Raw genomic sequence first — 22162 nt, 5'->3', positions numbered from 1 at the left:
CTCCCCTGCCAGTCCTCAGCCATCTGCTTTCAAGGACTGCACACAGACTGTCCACTTTGCCGGGCCTTCTTCCCCCATCTTCCTAATTGAGCTCCCTCGTTGATGCGTCACCTGCCTGGCCCCACACAGGCCTTGCCTTCCCGACAGCACACACTGCCCCCCATCCCCCAGTCTCTCGCTCCCCCTTTTCTGTAACACCTGGTGCAGCTCCGGGCACACAGCAGGAGCACAGTAAATTCTCATGGGACACTGCTATCTACCCAGCCTGGGGCAGCAGGGCAAGCCCTAGGCACAGCCTTGGGACAGGGTGTGCACCTGGCCTGGGGGCTCCCAGGGCAGTGGGGATGGGTCAGCCTGGACCTCCAAAAGCTGGGGGCTGCCTGAGGGTCCCTGGCCCCTAGAACTTAGGGTGACAGCACCTCCAGTGCAGCCTGGGAGGTGCTGGCTCAATCCACATGTTTATCAAATAACAGAGGCTTGGTGGACGAGCCACTTAAAAATCTCACTGATGAGAGAAGGGAGAACACTGGGTGGAGGCTTCCCCCAGGGCATCTGTCCTGCCGTGTGGGGCTGGGACAGATGACTCCCTGGAGAAACCGCCCGGGGCTCTCTGGAGCTCCCCTGCCCCACCCGCCGGGACCGGACCTGTCCACGTCACACTCCTCTTCCACAAGGGGGACTTCATCCCTGCACCCGGATGCAGCCTCACTCATCCACCCAACTCCTCGGGGAGCCAGAGAAGGAGACGGAGCATCACAGTGGTGAGAGGAGCTGCCCGGGGACAAACAAGAAGTGAGATGGAGACTGTGGGCTGGGACCCCAGGCGGTGCCCCTGCACCCGGGCAGGTGCCAGCTGCCGCGGGGACGAGGCGCTCTGGGACTTAATTCTGCAGGGAAAACTCTGCCCCTGGGAGGCAAAGGCACCATTTATTAAACGGCAGGGCCGGTCTAGCACTGCCCGGTGCTACGGGCCGGGGAGCAGAGGCCCAGAGAGGGAAGTGGCTTGTTTACGTGTGGCCACACACCCAGTTAAGGGCAGTGCAGTGTGCACTGCGTCTGGCCCGGGAGCTGGGAAACTGGGGGTGGGGCCCTGACTCCCAGGGATGGGGTGGGGCTGGGGGAGACCCTGTGGGAAGGGCGCTGCCACCCTAGGCCCCAGCACAAAGTGTCCCGCCCTTGGGAGAGCCGAGAGCACCTTTGCCGGGATGTCCCCTCTAAGCCACTCAGCACCCCGGAGCCCCTCATCTCAGCCGCTGACCCCGACACGAGCTCTGCTGGGCGGCGGGAAAAGCTGTGCTCTCACAACTTCCCAGCTCAGCCCGGAGACAGCCTCCTATCGAGGGGTTCCCTGGCCTTGTAGGGCCTGCTTCCCCTGCAGCAATGCCTTCCCTGCCTTCTCCTCCCTACAAGCCCCGACTCCTTCCCAATTCAACCCTGGGGAACCACCGGAGCGGCCCTCCCCACCTGTCCCGGGCAGCGTGCGAGCCGGGTCTGCTATGAGCCGGCACCGGGCTCGGACCCGAAGGTGGTTTTGCCAGGTAGAAATGGCAGGCCCCAGAGCCAGCAGGACAGACTCACAACACAGAGAACAGGAGTGATCACAGCCCAGCTGTACTTCATCCAGGGCCCGGGCCGGTAGCCGATCATGTCCTCAATACCGTCATAAAAGTTATCACCGCCTGCGGGGGACAGAGAGGCACCATGGTGACACAGGATCAAGAGCAGCATTGGCCCTGGGAACGGCCCGGCAGGGGCTCAAGGCCCACGAGGGCGTCCCTGGCACCTGCTCGTCAGAAATGACCGGAAATCAAATGCAGCCGGACATCCTCTGTTTGGCAACCTTGGGTGGATTCTGAATCCTAGCGTGGCCAACCCCAGGCCTCCAGGAGGTCGAAATGGCCATTTGTGAACCCCAGAGCAGGCAGGCAACCGAGACAGACCTCATGCATGGCCAGGCTCTGTGCTTGTCAAACGCACAGGCACCAGGGAGGCTCCATGGCATCTCTGCCATGACCTTGCTTGTGTCGGCGCCAAGGGGGCAGCCCGGAGAGAAGCTCCAGGAGGCGCCTCTCCCTTCCGCGTGGAATGATTCCTCGTGAGAACTCTGGGCTGCGGAAGCGTCGGGGTAGAGAAGCCCCGAGGAGAAGCTTGAGAAACACGGGACGATGTGTACTCACCGTAGATCCAGGCAATAACAAAACATTCAAAGAATGCAACCCACAGGAGGCATACACCGCTAGCTGCATAGTAGTCAAAGAGTTGAAACACATACATGCCACCCTGCGGAGGAGAGAGGACAAGACGTCGTCATGTGGCGCTGACTCCGTGCCTGTGCACAGCTCGACGCACGAGACACCTGCCCCTGCACGTCCGTCACACAGGAGAAAATGGGCAGAGGCCATGATGATGACCAGACATGTCTGGTTCTTTTTTATAAAAGGCTTAACCTCGGCTTTGACAGATGTAAGACACACACACACACTGTGGCAACATTGAGATGGCCTGCCGATGTGCAAGAAGCCACATGTGGCTGGCACGGGAGACTCTAGCAACCTGAAATTGCACAGGAAGCTTTGCTAAAAGATGTTTCCATGAGGGAGGGGGCGCTCTGTGGCGGGGGCGGGGGGGATGTGCACAGGGCAGGGTCGGTCTGCCTGCATGGGCTCTGCATTCGCTGGCTGGCCTCCTGCGAGCTGCGCCCGCCCTGGCTCCCTTCTGCTCTTGGCAGTTTAAATGGACCCTGCTTACAGCCCTGCCCACCCCCTGGAGAATATGCCCACCCCCTCAGGTGTCTCTGCCTCCCAGCCAGGTCAGGGAAGGGCCGCAGTGAACAAGGTTTCAAAGGTCCCCCTGCGTTCACTTCCTCAGGCCAGGGAGGGTCAGAGGGCAGTGGATGGCCAGTGGCAGGACATCTTGGGGGCTGGTCAACAGCTGGGTCCCAGGCCTTCCCTCCTGCTGTCCCCTCTGTAGGCCTCAGTGGCTGGGTCAGAGGGACCCCTGACTTGGGTGGGGCTGGGAGATGACCCCACCCTGGTCCTCTCACCCAGCTGCTGCCCCTAAGCAGGGTAGCCTAGGCCCTCACCAGGGACGGTGCCTGGTGCCACGTGGGGCGAGACAGCCACCTACCTCCGTCACCATCGTCAGCCCCAGCAGGTAGCTGATGCTACACACGATGGCGATGAAGATTTCCCGACGATAACCCTTCCTTAGGAAGGATGGGTAAAGATCAACCAAGGATGTGATCTGTCCTTCGACTTCAACAAACTGCGGAGAGGGAGAGGACAAGATGGCGCTGAGCGGCAGACACCTGCGCCTCCCACTGCTCGGGAGGAATGCGCAGGGCAGCGAGGGGCCAACAGCTGCATTGGGGCCGACCTCAGGTCTCACTGAGCAGGCCTGGCCCTCCAGGCTCCAGTGGTGAGCCTGCCTGCCGGCCCCGAGAGCCTGAGCTGTGCGCCCCATGTACGGCTCGCCAAGCACAACACCCTCCCGCAGCTTTGCACGTACTGTTCCCACCTCTAGAATACCTTTCCCTCATCATCCAAGGCTCAGCTCGACTTTCTCTGAAGCCCAGGCTGACCCTCGGCCCTAGCACGCAGGGTGGCACTTGCGTTGGCATGGTGAACTCCCTCCCTTCTTTGGTCTCCACCCTCTCTGAAGCCTGGGGGAAGAGGAGCACCACGCTCCTATCGGGGCCTCAAGGGCAGAGCCCAGGTGGACTCAGCCACCACTCACTCCTGCCCAGTGGGCATTGGGGGATCTCTGTTTGCAGGGCAGGGATCAAGTCAAGTGCACATGGCAGGCTGTAACCTCGGGGAATCGCAGGTCCCATGAGTGGGAGCCTGGTGCTGCCCCAGACTCCCTGAGCCCAGCCCTGGATCCCAGAGGCACAGGAGGTGACTCTCAGCCCTTCTCAATGTTCCCACCTCTGTACCCCTCAGTCAGTCTGAAGGTATCGGTGGCCTCCTTCTAAAACTGACGGCCCAGGGGCCAGCACCACAGCATAGCCACCTGGGATGCCGGCATCCCATACTGAAGGGCCAGTTCAAGTCCTGGCTGTCACGTTGCCGATCCAGCTCCCTGCCAGTGCGCCTGGGAAAGCAGCAGATGATGGTCCCTGCCACCCACATGGGAGACTTGGGGGAAGTTCTAGGCACCTGGCTTCGGCCTGGACTAGCCCTGGCCACTGTGGCTGTTTTTTTGTTTTGTTTTTGACAGGCAGAGTTAGAAAGAGGGAGAGAGGGAGAGAGGGAGAGATCGGTCTTCCTTCCATTGGTTCACCCCCCAAATGGCCACTATGGCCGGCGCGCTGTGCTGATCCAAAGCCAGGACCCAGGTGCTTCCTCCTGGTCTCCCATGCGGGTGCAGGGCCCAAGCACTTGGGCCATCCTCCACTGCCCTCCCGGGCCACAGCAGAGAGCTGGCCTGGAAGAGGAGCAACCGGGACAGAATCTGGCACCCCAACTAGGACTAGAACCCAGGGTGCCGGCGCCGCAGGTGGAGGATTAGCCTAGTGAGCCACGGCGCCGGCCCAATTGTGGCTATTTGGGTGAGGAACCAGTGAATGCAATCTTTTTAAAGAAAGGAAATGATGGTTTGAAACCCCACCCCATGGACAGGGCTCATCGGGGATCCAGCAATGCCCTCCCCCTCTCTGAGGTTTCCCGACTTCTGTGGCGCCCCCTGGGGACAACCACGCTGCTTCCCCACGCCTTTCAGAGCAGGTGCGTGCTGACGGGCAGCAAGCACACGGGACATGGTTTCATCATAGATGACTTGGCCGAGCAGGTAAGACACCCCCACCAGATCCCACATCAGAGCGCCGGGGCTCCTGATTCACATTCCTGCTGATGCAAACCCTGGAGGCAGCAGTGATGGCCCAGGTCATCGGATTCCTGCCACCCACATGGGGACCTGGATTGACTTCCTGGCTCCAGCCTCAGCCCAGCACTGGCCACTGCAGGATTCTGGGAAGAGAACTAGTGAATGGGAGCTTTCTCTGTCCCTCTGCCTCCCAAATACATCGATTTAAAAACATTTTGGGAGGCTGGCACTGTGGCATAGCAGGCTAAGCCTCCGCCTGTGGTGCCAGCATCTCACATGGGTGCTGGTTTGTGTTCTGGCTGCTCCTCTTCTAATCCAACTCTCTGCTGTGGCCTGGGACAGCAGTGGAAGATGGCCCAAGTCCTTGGATCCCTGCACCCACGTGGGAGACCCAGAGGAAGTTCCTGGCTTCGGATCGGCTTAGCTCTGGCCACTGCAGCCATCTGGGGAGTGAGCCAGTGGGTGGAAGACCTTTCTGTCTCTCCCTGTCTCTGTAACTTAACCTGTCAAATAAATAAATCTTAAGAAGAAATAAATTTTTGGATGGCTGAACCCAAACCGTCCTGGCATCCAGCATCGCCTCCAAGAGCGATGGGGCTCCTGTAGCAGTTGAGAGGCGCAGCCCTTGACCCCCTCAATCGGCTGCTGTCTGACCTGGGAGGGGGCTGTTCCCCCAGCATTCCCGCAGACAGCACCACCCACCTGCTCCCTGACAGGAGCACAGGACAAGAGGCCCACCCTTGAGAACACCCATTCCCTGTGCTGGAGGGGGCGGGGAGGATGCTGTGGCCAGGAACCAGAAAGTGCCCAAGAGGCTTGGGAAAGGCCCCAGGAGCAGGGCAGGCTTGTTCACTTCTGGTCCATTTGGCATCAGCTGAAGAGGTTTGGAACCCAAACAGCGACAGAGTTAGGGCAAAGCTGCGGCCCAACGCCAAGCTTCAAAAGGAGTGAAAAACAAAGCTTCTTTGCTTTTCCCAGACAGGGAAGTGAAAGGCAGGAAGCCCCCATGTCGCTGTGAAGCCCAGCCAGCGCTGGCACAGACCTGCTCATGTCCAAGTTCCCTGCACTTCTGGGGGGCGCCACCCCTCCCCAGCCTCTCCTGGTCTCACCAGCCCGTGGGGCCGACTTCTCTGAGCCTCATTTACCGAGCAGGGATGCTGAGAAAGAAGTGATATTGTCAGAGCCAGCTGGCGGCTGGGCACTCCCGGGAGCATGGTGATTGGGGCTGGGTCAGAGGCTGTCTTCTAGGGCTCTTTGCTCACTGTCCCCTTGGACAGTCCTGATATTAACAGCCATCTGCCTCCTCCCGGGTGCCTTCTCCACCCCGGCTCACCCCGCAATGCTCCTAAGCCAGGGGCCCCTGTGAGTGAGGTCACAGTCCCTGGGAGATGACCCTGCCCGAGGCTGGCCGTGGAGCTCTGCATGTCCACAGAGAGGCTGCAGGCTGCTGCAGGTTAAGAGCTAAGGCGTAGAAAGCGGGGTGCAGGGCTGAGGGATAATGTTTCAGGGGCACAGCGTTTGGGTTTGGGAAGATGGGGAAAGGTTCTGAACACACAGGACAGCGATGGTGGCTCTGGAACAAGCTCACCGAGCTCATGGCCACTGAGAGATGGCTTACACGGTCACTTGGAAGCTCTGTGGCTCTTTTAGCCCAGCATGAGCCCTGGCGGCACAGTGCCAGGCACTGCTGCGGTGCCTCTCTCTGGCATCTGCAGAGCCTTCTCCCTCCCCGTTGCCCCAAGCTCAACAACGCAAACAGATGCCAAGGCCAGGGCCAGCCCACGTGTTAGGCTCTGGGGTGCCTGACCAGCCAGCTCCTCACAGCACAGGGCTAGGGGTCCAGGATTTAGTTTCAACTCCTGGGCTGGCCTCTAGCTTGATCTGCATTGGGCGGGTCCCTTAGCCGCACTGGGCACAGTCCCAGCCCCAGCGAGTGCACTGGTGGCCAGGCAGCCCTTGGCCAGGGGAGGATACCTAAGGCACGGCCCCTCTGCTGGCTCAGGAAGTAGTTTCCCAAGCCCGGGCAGCCCGGGAAGGTCAGGCCTCATCACTTACTAACCTCTGCTTTTCCTTTTTTTCTTTAAGATTCTGGAAGGAGTCACCAAAGCCACTTGCCTGCCCCCGCTCCCACCAAGGCCAAGCTCATTAGCTGGTGATGATTAATGGCGCCCTCCTGCCTGTTTACACGGCTCAAGTCCATCAACAGCCGCACAAGTGTTTTGTTTTCCTTCTCCCAAATGTTTTCCTTCTGTCTTCTCTGTTAATCCGGGGCCCCGCACTGCCAAGTCCTCCACTCTGATCTTGACCCTCCTCCGCCTGAGCGTCCAATCTCCCTGCTCCCCACTTCAGAGGCCAGGGGGCCGCCCTGGACGCAGTCTTTGAAGGCAGGGGCACTTGGGGAGGGTAGCCAGGCGCTGCCCTGCACTGGCCTAGCTGAGCCCCAGCCCTAGACGGCACAGGGGTCTGTGCGCCACCTACTTTCAGACCCCAAGCACGCAACCTGCAGTCAGGAGGGGGCTGCACCTCCTCCACCTCCTCCCCCCAGCTTATAGAAGGGGCAGGTTCTCCGGGGGCCAGGCCTCACCCCGACCCCGATCCCCACACCGGGCCAGCTCCACCCCTACACGTACCTGGCTATCCAGTCCAAGCAAGAGAAGCATAATAAAAAAGAGAATGGACCAAAAGGTAGGCAGCGGCATCATGGTCACAGCTTTTGGGTAGGCGATGAAGGCCAAGCCAGGACCTAGAAGGGAGAGAAAACGGGAGGGGCGCAACGGAGGAGAAGGGACATCAGCGACTCAGCCAGGAGCGGTGGGCTGGGGGGGAGGGGGCACACAGACCCTTGGGCCGACGCAGGGAGGAGCCAGGTCTCAGTCCTGGCCCGGGGCCCACACTAGGCCTGGCTCGCCTCTGGGTGGGCCCTGCTTTTCCATCTGTCCCCTACGCAAACCACAATGAGGACAGACAGCGCTGATCTGGGGCGGGACCTGGGGCCCGGGCTGCCCTGAAGCCGTCATGTCAGGGTCGGGTGCTGGGAGGAAGCGGGGGGTGGGGGGCAGGCTGGTTATAGGGCCACCGGCGCAAGTCCACAGGCCTGCCTGGGCACTGGGGGCCGTCCCATTAGGAGGCAGGCACAGGGACAGCACAGCAGGCCGGCACGCCAGTCCTCATTCTCTCCCCATCAGCCCAGGCCTTCCCAGGGCCTCAGTTCCCCCACCTGAAAGGCGAGGGGCAGGTGGTAACCTTGCATGAACCCCCTAGGAGCCGAGTGGGGGCGCCATTTATCTTTGGGCATCAGAAAAGGAGCTCCAACAGAACATTCCGGGGGCACAGGGCCTCATCTGTGTCCGACAGGCCTGAAAGGGGATGCTGGGGCAAGCCTCCAGCCGAGCACTGGGACCCGTGGGCTCGGCCTGGGGGCTAGGGCTGAGACACCAAGAACTTAAAAAAAAGGAAAACCAACAAGGAAAAAGCCCAGCAAGGCCCCAGAGCTGGGAGCAGAGAGAGGAGACCTGGCAGGTAGATGTCTAACCGAGAACGTCAGAACCAAGCCAGTAAGAGGGCAGAGGAAAACCCCACAAAAACCCAATAAACTAACTCCGCAAGAACTCGGAACTCGAAAGCACACTTTTGCGGTGTCAACAATCGAAACGTGGCAGGGAGGAGCAGCTCCTTCTGTGGCCCAGAGGCCCCGGGGCCTGAGAAAACCCAGCAGGCCGCGTCCTCACCGGGGACTGGGAGGGAGGTGGGGTGGGGGGAGGTTGCATTAAGTCCAGGAAGCTTCCGGACAGGTGCACTATGGGCATTAACCAAGCCCGGAACTGCCCGAGACTGGCGAGCGTGAGGGACAGTGTCTGTCCCTTCTCACCCCAGCACCCTGTGAACCCCAAAATTCAGGAACCAGAGACTGAATAGGAATCCATTTTCCACGGGGCAGGGCTCCCCGCCTGTCCCCCAAGAGTGTCAGCTCAAGCCCTAACTGGTGCACCCCCCCTCCTAAGTGATGAATCCAGTCTGGCCAACCATGAGACAGATGTAAAATGGGGCCCCCAGCCCCCCGCCCCCCACTTGCCGGGTCCTCGCAGGGGGCTTGATTCGCTCCATTTGCCCTTCCCGTCTCAGCCTCCTTAAATGTGTGCATGGCAAGCTCCAGAGGGAGCCAGGAGACGCGACCCCTGCCCCTGCCTGCCATGCAGCTGGGTAATCACCTCATTCAAAACCGTGCTCCTTAAAAGCTTATTCGAGAACTAACAGCCCCTGAGTGCCAGCTGTTCAGAGCCCACGGTGGGGACTGAGTGACAAGGTCTCTGAAGTGGAGGAAACAACCTAGGCTGACCACACGTAGCGGGAGCATCTAGCTGTCCCGGAAGGAGACTACTCCAGGTGCTGGCTACCTCCCCACCACCTGGGTCACCTGTGCCCCTGGCAGTCCCAGTCCATGGGTGCAGCCTCGCGCGCCCTCTGCTGGACAGGTGTCAACTGTGCCAGGCCCCTTCACAGCTTCCCTGCAAACTCCCAGGCGGCTATGGATGTTTCTGGAAGCCCTGTCTGAGTACCTGGTGTCTGCTGGGCTCTGGGGGCTCTCAGGGAAGGTAAATGGACATTTGTGGAGAGGTGTGGGGGTCCTGAGACGGTGCCCAGCACCGTGGCCCCGAGCTCACCACAGGGCTGGGAGTGGCCATGCATGGCCAGCGTGTGGTAGGTAGGCAAGAAGGGCCAGCCTCACGGCAGAAGGACCTGTCCGGCCTGTGGCAGGCAGAGACAGAGGGCAGGTGTATGGAGGCCCCTACTCTGACCCTAGCCAGCCCAGGCAAGGCCCCATCCTCAGGCCTTAGCCTCCTCATCTGAGGAGTAGACATTTGGACACCTGAGGCCAGGTGCTGTCTGCCCCTCCCAGGCTGGGGTTCTCCCCCCAGGAGCTGGGGCGGGGCGGGGGGGGAGAAGCAGCCAAAGACAATGGGTGGGGGCAGGGCCCTGCCAGGATCCCTGCAGTCACCTGCCCCTCCCCTCTCCCCAGGCCCCTGCCTGCCTCCAGGTGGCCCCCAGAGGTGGTGAGAAACGGGGAGGGGGGCAGCGTGCCAGACGAGACCTTCCTCCAGTTGCTCTCTGTGCTCAGCAGAGAGGCTGCCAAGGGGGACTGGGGCAGGCGGTCCTGGGAGCCCAGGGCTCTCCATCTCAAGCTGCTGCAGGCCAGGACTGGAAGCAGCCGCCACAAGTCCTAGAGTCCAGACCCCTGAGAGACCAGGCAAGACGCTAGGATCCCGGTGCTGCAAGACCCTTAACTCCCATGGTCACGGCTCCCAGACCACCTCCTGCTGGGGCTGCAGGGTCCCAGGTTCCGGAGGTCCCAGCCTATACGGACTTGGGGTTCTGGGGAACTTGGGACCCCAGCTGTGGCCCCGGAGCCCACTCTCAAGGGTGTCCTCACAACCTACCCCTCATGGGATCTGTCGCCGGCCCAAAGGTGCATCCTCACCTGCCTCCTCAGCCCTGTCACACCCCCTGCCCCCCCCCCCCCCGAGGTGCCGGCAGAGCAGGCTCAGGGCCTTGGGGGCGCCTTCTCAGCAGGAGTGTGCCAGAAGCAAAGACACAAGACCGAGGCTGAGAAGGCGGTGGTGGGTGCCCAAAGACCGTGTTGACTGGGCCCGAGTCAGCAGGTTCTTGCCGTCACCGGCACCAGGCACTTGCCGGGACGTGGTGGGAAGAAGACATTGAGCTAGTGGAAGTCCCCAGCTTAATCACCCCTGCGTTCCTGCCGCCCCTTGAGCCACGCTACAAAATGTTCAAAATGCAGCTTTGATATTCTTTGATGTAGGGGGTACATCTTGGTGGGGGGGGTCCATTTTAGAAACCAGGCTCTCCCCCCCCCAAGCCCCCTGGGGTCTGGCTTCATGCCTGCAGTACTCATCTTACACACTAGGTGGCAGTGCCCACCACCACTGCCACCGATACCACCGTACCTGACTCAGCCACATCAGCAATGTCCACCCCTTGCTCTTGTGCCATGAAGCCCAGGATGGAAAAAATTGCGAAGCCAGACACAAAACTGGTACCACTGTTCAGGCATCCCAGCAGCATACAGTCCCTAAGTTACACATATGTCAGGGAGCAAGTTAATTCACAACACAAGGAAGCCACGCTCCCTACTTCTTCTGTTTTCTTAACATCATCATCATTTCTAGGGTCCACCAGGCCCGCCGGCGCGACACTTGCCTGTACGAGTTGTACTTGTACTTGTTGTAGCTCCCCAGTGACGTCATAGCCCCCAAGCAGATGGCATAAGAGAAGAATATTTGGGTCCCAGCGTCAATCCACACCTGCCGGGGTGAGGGGAGGGGGCAAGGAGAGAGAGAGCAGGGGTCAGAGCCGGCTTCCCGGAGGCGGTGGTGTAGGCTCTTGGCCGCCAGGCAGCAGCCCCAGGTCGGGACCTTGGAGGGTGCTGACTGTGCGCTGTTGATGCAGCCCTTGTGCTACAAGCCAGGTGCCTTGGGAAACAGGCTGAGCTGATGAGCTGCTGGAAAGCTCCAGAACCAAAACACGGCCTCCTGGCCCACCCTGCCCACACCCCTGGCCGGGCTCTGGATGGTCCTGGGTGAGGCGACCCACTCCCGGAACCTCCGTTTTCACATCTACAAAACAGGCTCCAACGCCCCACTCCCTGCACGGCTGCTTCTCAAGTTCAGAGAGTGAAGACGGCGCCCGGTGTCCCCAAGTCCAGGCCGCTTTCGTCACTGTCACCGTTATCGTCTGGGGACCCCGCAGATGGACTTGGGGAGACTGTTAAAGCATCGTGCAGGCAAAGTGGCTCTCCTGGCTCTCTGGAACCTTCTACCTTCCCAGCTGTGCCCTGATGTGGTCCACACCCCTCTCCCCACTGCCCATCATGCCGGGGGCAGGAAGATAGTGCGAAAGGGGCCGTGAGACACCCAGGGCCCTGGGAGGCACCAGTAAGACCGAGGGCGCTGGGGACGAAAGATCTCGGGTTTTCTCCAACTCCGAGGCCTCGTGGCTGAGCACCCACCCGCCAAGGAAGCTGGCGGCTGTGCCGGCCCGGACTCTGCCACGCTCGCTGCAGGCACAGCCTGGTCGGAGGGGTCCCTTGCTCCCTTACCTGGCGCAGTGCCCAGGGCAGACTTCCCCTACCTGGCAGCCTCAGGAGTCCTCAGCACGAACAGACGCACACAGCCGGAAAGATCCGTGAGCGCCCAGCACAGGCCCGGAGTGAGGCCGTGTGCACCCTGCCCTGTCCTGTGCCGGCCAGGCCCTGGGTAGGAGGAGGGAGGGAGGGAGAGGGGATGCGTCCCTGCCGCGCCATACCTGTGGGTCCTCGAGGCGCGTGATGTCGGGGTACAGGTAGAACTTGATGCCCGCGCCTGCCCCAGGCAGTGTCAGGCCCCGCACCAAGAGCACCAGGAGCATGGCGAACGGGAACGTGGCCGTGAAGTAGACGACCTGCCGGGGAGAGAGGCACGCAGGTGGGCCCCAGCCAGCCCCTGCCACGTGCACTCCAAGGCGTTGGCGGCGCGGCCCTGGGTGGGCTACTCTGCATCCCCGGGCCTCTGCTGCCTCGCCTGCACCCTGAGTGTTCCGTCAGTCCCCACCTCATGCACCAAGATTAAATGAAAATGTCTCCAAATATTTACATCTGTCATGTCCCAAGCATGACGAAAGCCCAAATACGGTGGTGGACGAGACAGCCAAATCCCTGCACTCGAGCCAGTGGACAGGGAAACATGGCACAGGAGAGTGGAGGGAGCCGCAGCGTGCCCAGGGCAAGGGGCAGCCCCCGGCGTTCCTGTTGCTGCTGTGAGCAACCACAAGGCTCTCTCTACGCATTGGCTGTGTGAGCCCGGGCCTGGGGCTTAACCTCTCTGGACCTCTGTTGCTTCTAGGGTAACCAAAGCCCCTACAAGGGGGTGAGGCGAGGAGCCCAGGGGGGATGATGCCTGCAACTCTGTTCAGACAGCACCTGGCACTGGGCAGGCTCAAAACCCCCTGCCAGGCACTGCGGGGCCACGGGGAGGGGTGACCAGGCAGCGCCGGACGGGCAGAGCTGGCAGGGCAACTCCCAACACAACAGAATTCCCCGCCAGACACAAGCCCCCCCACCCCGCCCCCAGCAGAGACAACCAGCGAAGGGCCTTAGAAGAGCAAAAAGGAGGCTTCCAGGTCCTGCCTGGCTCCGCCACCCTCAGACCAGCAACCCCGTCAGCATTTACAGAGCGAGTACTGTGTGCCTCCATGCCATTCCAAGTGCTGCAATCCCACCCCGACCCGGCCCGTGCAGCTAAGGTTTCCTACACCTGCATCTTAAAAGGGAGGAAGCTGCGGCCAGCAGAGGGCGCACTTCCCGCCTGGGGTCCCATGGCACTGACAGGGCGCGGCAGGGAGTCTGTGCGCCACACAGCGGTCAGCAGCCTTGCCTGCATGCATGGCAGCTCACAACTCCTCCCAAAGACCAGGGGGAGCAGTGAGCCCCCAAGGGCCAGAGTTGAGACCCTTGGGGCCAAATTCAAGCTTACAGGGAGACCATGACAGATTCTCTTCCCCACCTGGGCGTGAGAGGCTCGTCAGTGGGGGGCTTGCCCAGACCTGGGGTCCGCTCGCCGCCTCCTGTCCCCTCATCATCCTAGCTGGTGAGCTGGGGCTCAGCTTCCCGGTCTGTGTAGTCGGGAGGCTGCTGGTGCCCACCCTGGTCATGCACCTGCCGTCTGGCCTGACGCTGACCCCGCCTCTGCCACCTCCTCCAACGGCCTCCACTGGTCCCCTGCCTCAGTTTCCCCAGCCACCCTTATCTTCTGGTCCTGAGGCCAGAAACCATCATGATTTCCCAAGGACAAGAAGGCGTGGAGGTAGCAGGGGGTAGCAGGAAGCCACAGAAGGGGTGAAAGAGCTCAGGAAGAAAACCAGGCAGCCCGTCCCTTCCTGCATCCCACCTCTGGGGCCCAGTGTGGGCCACACCCGGGGCTACTGGGGCTACTGAACAATAGCCGTGGAGAGCAGCCCCAGGGGGTCCCCAGGGGCAGCTACTTCAAAGCCAGCTGAGCAGCCAAGCTGCGGCCAGAACACTCTATGTTGGTGAAGGCTGGGTCAGCTGCTGCTGGTGTAGACGGGCTGGTGTAGACAGATGTGACAGGTACACTGGCGGCATCCCCCACAGCCAGGCTGAGCCTTGGTTGGGCCAGGTGCTGCTTTACCCACAGCAGGAACCTAAGCCTCAGAGAGCTGACGTCACTCCCAGCACCGTCAGGTGCTGGCATGGGATTTCAGCCAGGCCACTGGTCTCAGGGTCTCTGGATCGTGGGTGTGTGTGCTGCTGTTGCCCACAGACCCGAGTGGGGAGCTCTGGGTTCTCCAAGTGGGTAGTAGGAACCCTGCTGCCTCTCAGGGTGCACATTCACAGGGAACTGACTTGGGAGCAGAGCTGGGACTTGAACCAGGGCCCCGGCACGAGCTGCCGCCCCCAGAATGAACACTGGCCACACCCTGGCTGCCCTGCCGAAGGCCACCCTTGTTTCACAGTCTGTTGCTCTGAGGACAAGCTCCTGAGAGCCGTTCTCTCAACTTTTCCGTGACTCCCCGGGGATCCTCACGGGAGAGGCTGGTGCCAGCCGCCAGTGGGCCCCTGGTGGAGGCCCAGCCTTGCCGGGGGACGTGGTATTTTTCCACTCCTGCTGGCGAAGCTCCATGGCTCCTCTGAGCCCTCCGCCCAAAAGCCCAGGGGCCCATGGCCCTGGAAATGTGAGAGGACACTTTCCCCCACTCCCTGGGCACAGGAAGGGGCCTGGGCATGGAGCTGTCACTCACCCAGGGGGCCCAAGCCCACACCAAGGGAGGGTCACGGCTGCATGACTTCCCACAGTGAGGCGAGGAGGTGGAAGAGCTGGGGGGGGGATGGTAGGTTCCCATGGGTTCCCATCCCAGCTCAGTCACTGACACGTTACGTGACACTGGGAGAGTTAATTGCCCTCGCTGGACCCGTCTCTCCCCATCTGTAAAATGGGACTCGTACCTGCACCCAGCAGCAAACACTGAGTTCCCCAGCTAATACACAGCACCGAGAACCAAGCCTTGCACACGGCTGCTCCGGCGCCGGCTGTAGTCATCACCACCTACTGAACGGACTGAGCCACGGCTTGCCCTAGGCCAGGTTCGGATCCTTGAGCTGTGACTCAGGGAGGTGACACGAACCCAGGTCCGAGGCCCCCCCTCCACCATCCCAGCTGGAGCAGTGGCAGCCACGGGGAGCAGGGCCTCGGCCAAAGGGCCCAGCCCCCACGGCAGCCCCGAGCCTGGGCCGTGGCTGTCCGGCGAGCGTGCCGGCGGGTGGGCAGCGCTCGGCCGGCCGGCCGTAGAGCTCGAGGAAGTCCCCGGAGCGGAGTGTGTTTGTCTTGGCTTCTCGGGGCTGGCCCAGGCCGTGCTATTGTTCTGGGAACCACGCCCGCCCGTGCAGGAGGTTGCTGCTGAGGGCAGGGCGGGGAGACCACTGTGGAGTCACGTCTCCACCAGGCCCCAGGAGTGGCCGGCACCCTCCAGCTTGGCTTCGGTCCTGTCTCCTGCGTGCCCTGCGGTGTGCCCAAGGTTGCTCACTGTTTCTGGTGGACACCAGCCTCCAACATCAGCTAGGGGTCAGATATACCCCAGGGCCTTTGCACTGGCTGTTCTCCCCACCCGATCACCCCTTTGCTGTCTTCACATCTCTGTGAGACCTGCATGGCTGCCCTGCCCCCTTCACCCATTCTCCCTGCAGCTCTCATCTCTCCTGGATATTTTTCCCATTCACCTCATCTCATCCTGACACCTCCCAGCAGGCCGTCTGCTCCTGGACAACTGGGATGTTATCTGTTTCGCTGACCGCCTCAGGTCCCCGTCCCCATTCCTACACAGCACCTGGCACGCAGGAGAGTGGCTTGCAGAACATGAATGCGTTACATAAATGACCGGGCCTCTAGCATCGCTCAGCACTGGTGCCGACTCCCTTCTGGGAGGGGAGACTGAGCAGAGTGGAGCACGGATGAGCGTTTCCTGGAGTCTCCCAGGCACTGGGCTAGGCATCCGCTTCACCTTCCCCTTCCTTCCCACCCATTTTACAGACAAGGGCATGACCCTGGGCAAATCACGCACCCTGTCCGAGCCCCAGCTGCCTCCCCGTTTAAACAGAGCTCATGAGACGCAGTGCTGGGGAGCAGGTGCTCAGCTCTAGCTCCCGACTCCAGCTTCCTGCTCACGCCGCTGCCCTGGGGGGACCCTGATAATGGCTCCAATACGGGCATTCCTGCCCCCACCCCGGGGACACCAAGCCAGGGGACAGCAGCTCTCTCCTCTGCCTCTCTAGCAGGTAACTTTTCAAAAACCGGAACGCTCCCAAGACAGGGGAGGCGATGGAGTGACAGGAGATGCCAGTGCCCTCTGAGGAGGTGTGCAGACACCGTGTCCTCCCCCACGCCCCACCCTGGCAGGCGGCCGTGTTGCAGCTTGCTGATGTCTCCTGCTTGTGCTTCAGGATCTCGGGAAACGGGCAGAGGGCATGGGGGGTGGTCCACAAAATCACTGCTTTCTGCCTGGGCAAGCCTGGGGCTGCGGCCCCCGTGAGCAGGCGGCTGGAGGAAGTGCTGGGGCCCGGCAGTCTCCACCCCTCACCTGCACGCCCCACGAGGCACCGTCCTCACCCTGCAGTGCTGCTCTTAGACATTTCACCCGAACCAAGGCGGGACTTGGGGGGAGGGATGCGTGCGGGCTCGGGCTTGGTGCTCTGACCCTAGCAGAAGCCCTGCTGGCCTGAGCATCACAAAGGCCCTGGCGCAGCCGGCGTCTCCTACCCGGCTCTGCCTGGGAGCACGGGGTGCTGCCGCTATCATGGGCATTTCGTGACTGCCAACATCCAGTCGTACAGAAACCCTTGCTGCAAGGCGACAGCCTCGCTGGCAGCTGCCCCGTGTGCCCATCACGAGCATCCAGGCTGCCACGCAGCTGCAGGGACCCCAGGAGGGCGGGGACCACCGTCACCAGCTAACATCGCGCTGTGAGCAAGTGACAGTCATCAGCCTACCTCTTCCCGCGCAGTCAGCAGCCGACACGTTAGCTGCAGCCCGTTCACTCTGACTCAGCAGTGGCGCTGCCTATACCAGGACACGCCCTGGGATTGGCATGCGAGGTAGTGACGGCCCCTGTCTCGCCCACCTGCTCCCGGACCACCTGCCACGGTGGCAGTGAACAGCTCGGCCTGAGCAACACCACCGCCGGCTGGCTCCGGCCGTGCCTAACTCGCAGTCATGACCTGCTAGTGCCTGCAATTATTGGGAGACCCTGAGACAGGAAAGCGGCGGGAATGGTGCACCTTGGCCTTTAGACTGTGGACAACTGCACCGGCAGGAGCACGAGGCAGACAGACGCCCTGGGGCTGGGCCTGGCTGATCCGTACACCACCACTGCCCACTGCCCCTCTGAGAGCAGGAAGACCCGGCGGGCGGCCGGCCAGGGGTGGGGTCTGGACTCACCTTCCCCGTGGACCTGACTCCCTTCCAGATGCAGAAGAAGCAGATGAGCCAGACGAAGAGAAGGCAGAGTGCGAGGTCCCACTTCAGAGCGCCCGGGTGGTCGATCCCAGCAGACAGGCTTAGCACGTTGCGCCTTCAAGCAAACACAGAGAGGAGAGGTCAGAGGGGCAGAGAGCGCTGGGCTGGGCTCGGACCAGGCTGTGCGGCATCTGCCCGAGTCACCCTTGCCCCACACGGGCCCCGGAATCCCCGGGGATGGAGGGCTGCAGCAGGCAGACCGAGATCAACACAGCCTGGCCTCGGGCAAGCTAAGTCTGCCCCGGAGCGTCAGTTTCCTCACCTGTAAAATGGGTATGGATTCCCCAGGGGACTCAGCCCAACCTTCTTCAGCGACAACCAAGAATGAAGCACAGGTTCACTTCTCAGCTCAGCTGTCCAACCCGGGGCTTTGGGCAAATTACCCAACCTCCCCAGACATGTCTCCTCAACTGTCAAACGGGTAACCGTCCCCTCCCCTGAAGGGTCCTCTGTTATTCCTCGAGGTTATCTGGATCTCTCCCTAGGATGGGAAGCATCCAGAAGGCAGAGCAGTCTGTCTGTGGAAGAGAGCACACAGCAGCCTCACTCAGTCAACCTTAGGAATTGTCACCAGCCCAGTGTCAGCACGCAGCAGCCTTGGGCACACAGCAGGCCCCGCAGCGGCGCTGCCCCTGGGTGGGTGGGGGGGTCCCACTTCTCTGCCAGGGTTTGAGGCCTCGGGAGAAGGCAGACTGAAGGGTCACCAGCAAGGGACGGCCACTGGCCCTGTCCAGGGCCACACAGCACAGTCAAGGCCCCCGCGGGACAGGAAGGAAAGCATCCGCTCACGGGCACGCTCCCGGTGGGGCAGGCGCCCAAGGGGACCCTGACACCCAGAGCCGACCGAGGCAGACCCCAAGGGTGTCCTCCCCGGCTCTGCTGAGCACGGGAGACAGGGCCTCAAGTTCACAGACCCTGGCGGGACGGGCAGCACCAGGGTGTGACCTGGTGCTTCAGCCTCCTCTTTTGTCCAAGAGGAGGAATGGGGCGCTGCTGGGGAAAGCACTTGGAACTCTCCGAGCTCTCTGGCCAGATCTCAGAGCACCCACCGGGTGAAAAATGCCTTCATTTCTCTTCCTTTTCTCCCAGGAAAAACTTTCAAATAGAGACCACGCAGGATCCCCAAGTCCCCTCGCAAACGCAGGCAGTGCTCGGCTGAGTGAGTGTATAAGGGAGCCCAGGGCGGGGGTCAGGACACAGGCCACTCCCCAGGACACAGACCAGGCACTTCCTGTTGTCCTCTGTCAGTCATGGGGATGGCCACGCCCCCACCCCAACCCCTGGGACCACACACCAGTAAAGCCACCCGGTGACAGCCTGCTGGCCGAGGCCTCTTCAGCAAATCTATCCGAGGAGTAGTGTCTGATGGCCCCATTTCACAGGTGGGGAAGATGGGGGCTTTCGGGGTCCACTCGCCCCTGGTGCCAAAGCCAGCAGGCTCCCCAGCCCAGGCCTGTCTGAATCCTCAAGCCAGTGCACCCTCCACCCCGCCATCCTGCTCAGCTGACTTGGAAATGCAACCTCCATTTTTAAAAGGCTCTCTGCAGGCTGTGGAGTAGTGGGGTCTCCTGGTGCCACAAGGCAAGGTGTAGGCCAAAGCCAAGTGTGCCTCCGCTAGGGCCTGGACAAGCACGCACCAGCATCTACGTCAGGCACATCCCTCCTCTGCTCCACATCCTCCCATGGCTCCCGCCTCCCTGACAACCAGGCCCTCCTGTCCTGCCCCACTCCTCCTGTCACTCACTTTCAACAGTGGGGGGCTCCCCACTTATAATGATTCCAGGACAGCAGTGTCTGAAATCTGCTAGACACAGGGCCAACCCCACATCACTCCCTCCTCCGCCAACATCTCTCTTGTCCCAGTGGAGTATCGGCTCTGTGGAGGCAGGACCTCACTGAACAGCACCTGGCACACAGCGGGTGCTCAGTCGATATGAGTCGAGCAAATGAGTTAGACCCATTTGGCCAACGGGGACATCGAGAGCCACACAGCATCAGAAAGTCACCTGAAGTCACCCAGACAGAAATCAACTCCGGCCCTGCATTCTTTGTTCTGACGCCACCCTGGGGGACCAGCCCACCCCCAGCGACCAGGTCCTCTGCTGCCCTTGGCCAGAGTCTCCAGCATCCGGGCGTCCCTGCCTCTCGTCCAGAGGGAGGAGGCGCAGAGGTGAGCCGCATTCCTGTCCAAGAATAGTAATGATTCATTCCAGGGTGGGATCCAAGAAAGAATTGCCTGGACGCCTGCTCCGAGCCGGCCGCCCCGCTGCCGTCCAGCCGGCACTCAGAGATGTAAATCGTCCTCCGAGTGGGGCCAAATCGTTTCCTCTTGACCGCGGGCCAGCCGTTTATTGGCCGCGGCTCTCCCCCTGGAGACCGGCGGCGGCAACAATTACAAAAGGGCCGGCCGGCGAGCACGGGGCACGCAGGCCTCTCGGCCCGCCCCTCCTTCTGACAGCTGCAGCCGGAGATTGGCGAGGGGGGCTTGTTTGCAAACATGACTCACATCTTTGATTCTCACAAAGCCTAATGATACGTGCCGGCCCCGGTGATGGACGGCAGCGGGCCAGGGCCGGCCCTGCCTGTCCTCCAAGGCCAGTGCGGGAGCGGGAGCCCTGCAGACAGAGGTGACCTAGGGCAGCCGGGACCTGCAGGAGGGGCCGAGGCTTGGCTTCCTTGCCCCAGCCTGCGTGACTCTGGCTGTTAAGGACTAGGCCAGGGAGACAGCCACCCCGGGCTCGGCAGCTTCTCGGGGGTCCGGCAGAGGGCATTGCACCAGCTCTTGCTAAGAAGGGTGACTCAGTGGAAGCCAGCACTTCCAATGTGGGGGGTCCAAGTCCAGAGAGGGCTCTGGGCATGACCTGAGAGTGGACATATACCCATAGGCAAATAGAATGAGACCCATGACCCTGGGCCCTGGCCACATGGCTGGCAGCCACAGAGCAGCTGGAGGTGGGGTCCAGTGCTGGGTACCGGGGCCAGGGCCTCGGCTCCTTCTTGCTGCTTCTGTAACCTCGGGGAAGTTGCCCAGCACCTTGGAGACCCCATCCTGTACCCCCCTGTGTCGCAGCTCTGGAACACACCGCCCAGCCTGTGGGTGTCAGGACCACACTAGCTCCAGGGCCCTGCGGACACCCCAAGGTCACATAGCTGGGACACGTGGGAGCCTCCGAGGCCTCAAACACACCCATCCCCATTCCACCTCGTCAGTCTCGTCAGTCAAACAGAGCAGGAGATACAGGCCAGGACAACCACAAGGCTCGCTGCCTGCTCCCACAGGGATGTCAGAAGACACTGTGCCCCCCATCCGTCGCCTTCTCACCTGCCTGCCTTGATGTGAGCCTGACACCCACGGCCTTAACCGTGGCACCCTCCCCAGCACTGTGCGCTCCCTGGGCACTGCGCCTCCACTGGGGCTACTGCTGCCCAGGACGTCTTCTCTGGACTTTTCTGCCTGGCGAGCTCCTACACATCCCTCAGCGCCCACCTCCTGCAGCCTCTCTACTTGCAGACAGGAAAACAAAGCCAGAGAGGGGCAGGAACTGATGCCCAGGCAGATGTGGATGACCAGCAGGGAAGGAGGGGCCATCTCAGGCCCAGGACGGGGGAAGGCAGGAGGCTGGGTCTTCCTCACCCCCAGCAGCCAGCCCAGGCCCAGCTGCAGAGCCCCTGGGCCCTGTGTGCTCACACAGCGGGGGGGCCTGGGCCCTCGCCTCAGCAGCTGCCCAGGCTCCTGTTCCTCGGATGCCCCCGCTTCCCCAGGGACCCAGAGAGAGCGCAGGTGACTCTGCCTCGAGTGCCTGGGGTCTCACGGAGCTCCGCTGGGCCCCAGGGCTGGTGGGGGGGCAGGGGCGCTGTGGCAGGAGCTGGTGCTCTCCCCACAGGGCAAGCCCAGCAGGGCAGTGCAGGAGCTGGGGCAAAGGTGCCTACACAAGGAGGAACTTTCTAAACACAGTCCCAGCATGCTCTGGGCCAGGAGAGGGAGTCTGGGTGCAGAGTGAGGATCCCTCTAAGAACAAGGCCAGGAGGGTGGGAGTGAGGACTGGACGCCGAGGCCCTCATGTGGCTCCATGAGCTCCTCCTCCAGGCCCCTGTGGACAGGGGACACGCACAGCGGGAGGGACCACCCCTCCCCAAACAGGCACACCTTCCGGGCCATCCGGGAGGGACCCTTCTTAAAGGGCCGGGCACGTCAAGAGTCCCAGCCGTCCTGGTGCAGTGTCATCCACAGTGAGGACCCCCATGTGCTGAGCCCATTCTTGGGGCCAGCCAGGGAGCATCTGTTAGGGCATCCCCCACCCACTAGGGGGCAGTGCGGCCAGCGCCTCCGACCCAGGTGAGGGCAAGGCAGCGGGAGAGGGGAACGCACCTGCGTAAGCTGATCACAGCCCAGTGAGGGAGCAAACCCAAGCAGGCCTGGCTGGGCTGAGGCAGCAGGGCCTGGCACACGCCCCCGCAGGCTGGCAGGGGGCCAGCGTCCTGGGTGGGGCCGTCCTGGCCAGCAGCTGTGCCAAGAACAGCACAGAAAGGCCAGGGCTGTGGCCTTGGGCCCCGTTCAAGGGAGAAGAATGAAGCCCCAGCGATTCTTTGTCTGCGAACCCAGGGCGGGAGTCCAGGGTCGATGACAGCACTTTTAATGCCTTCTTTGTTTCCAAGTGGAAAATAGTCACCCATGAGGAGCCCCCAGGCCGAGGGGGCCTAGAACCCTGCCCGGGGGCACACCCGGACGGCCCAGGAGCCTGCCAGTGATTCAGACCTTGCCC

At 61.9% G+C, this 22162-nt stretch overlaps 1 protein-coding gene across 11 annotated transcripts in view; it reads right to left on the bottom strand.

The window, feature by feature from the left end:
* The window catches only part of SLC6A6 (solute carrier family 6 member 6), a 70033-nt gene that overhangs the window by 5994 nt on the left and 41877 nt on the right, over positions 1-22162 (bottom strand). For 9 of the 11 annotated variants that reach the window (XM_051851766.3, XM_089305624.1, XM_089305619.1 and 6 more), the window contains 8 exons: positions 17322-17454; positions 12142-12276; positions 11038-11141; positions 10785-10909; positions 7455-7567; positions 3127-3264; positions 2178-2280; positions 1579-1679 (listed from right to left, as the gene is read on the bottom strand). In XM_051851766.3, coding sequence (XP_051707726.1) covers positions 1579-1679; positions 2178-2280; positions 3127-3264; positions 7455-7567; positions 10785-10909; positions 11038-11141; positions 12142-12276; positions 17322-17454 — 952 coding nt within the window. Of the gene's footprint in view, positions 1-1578; positions 1680-2177; positions 2281-3126; positions 3265-7454; positions 7568-10784; positions 10910-11037; positions 11142-12141; positions 12277-17321; positions 17455-22162 lie in introns of those variants that run through there. The other 2 variants (XR_016214426.1, XM_089305626.1) reach the window with 2 other exon arrangements.

The sequence above is a fragment of the Oryctolagus cuniculus genome, chromosome 10 (genome assembly GCF_051225735.1).
Source record: "Oryctolagus cuniculus isolate XC-2025 breed Fujian yellow rabbit chromosome 10, ASM5122573v1, whole genome shotgun sequence".
Lineage (NCBI taxonomy): Eukaryota > Metazoa > Chordata > Mammalia > Lagomorpha > Leporidae > Oryctolagus > Oryctolagus cuniculus.
Note: the sequence above shows the minus strand (reverse complement) of the source record. Positions and strands in the feature narration are given on the sequence as shown.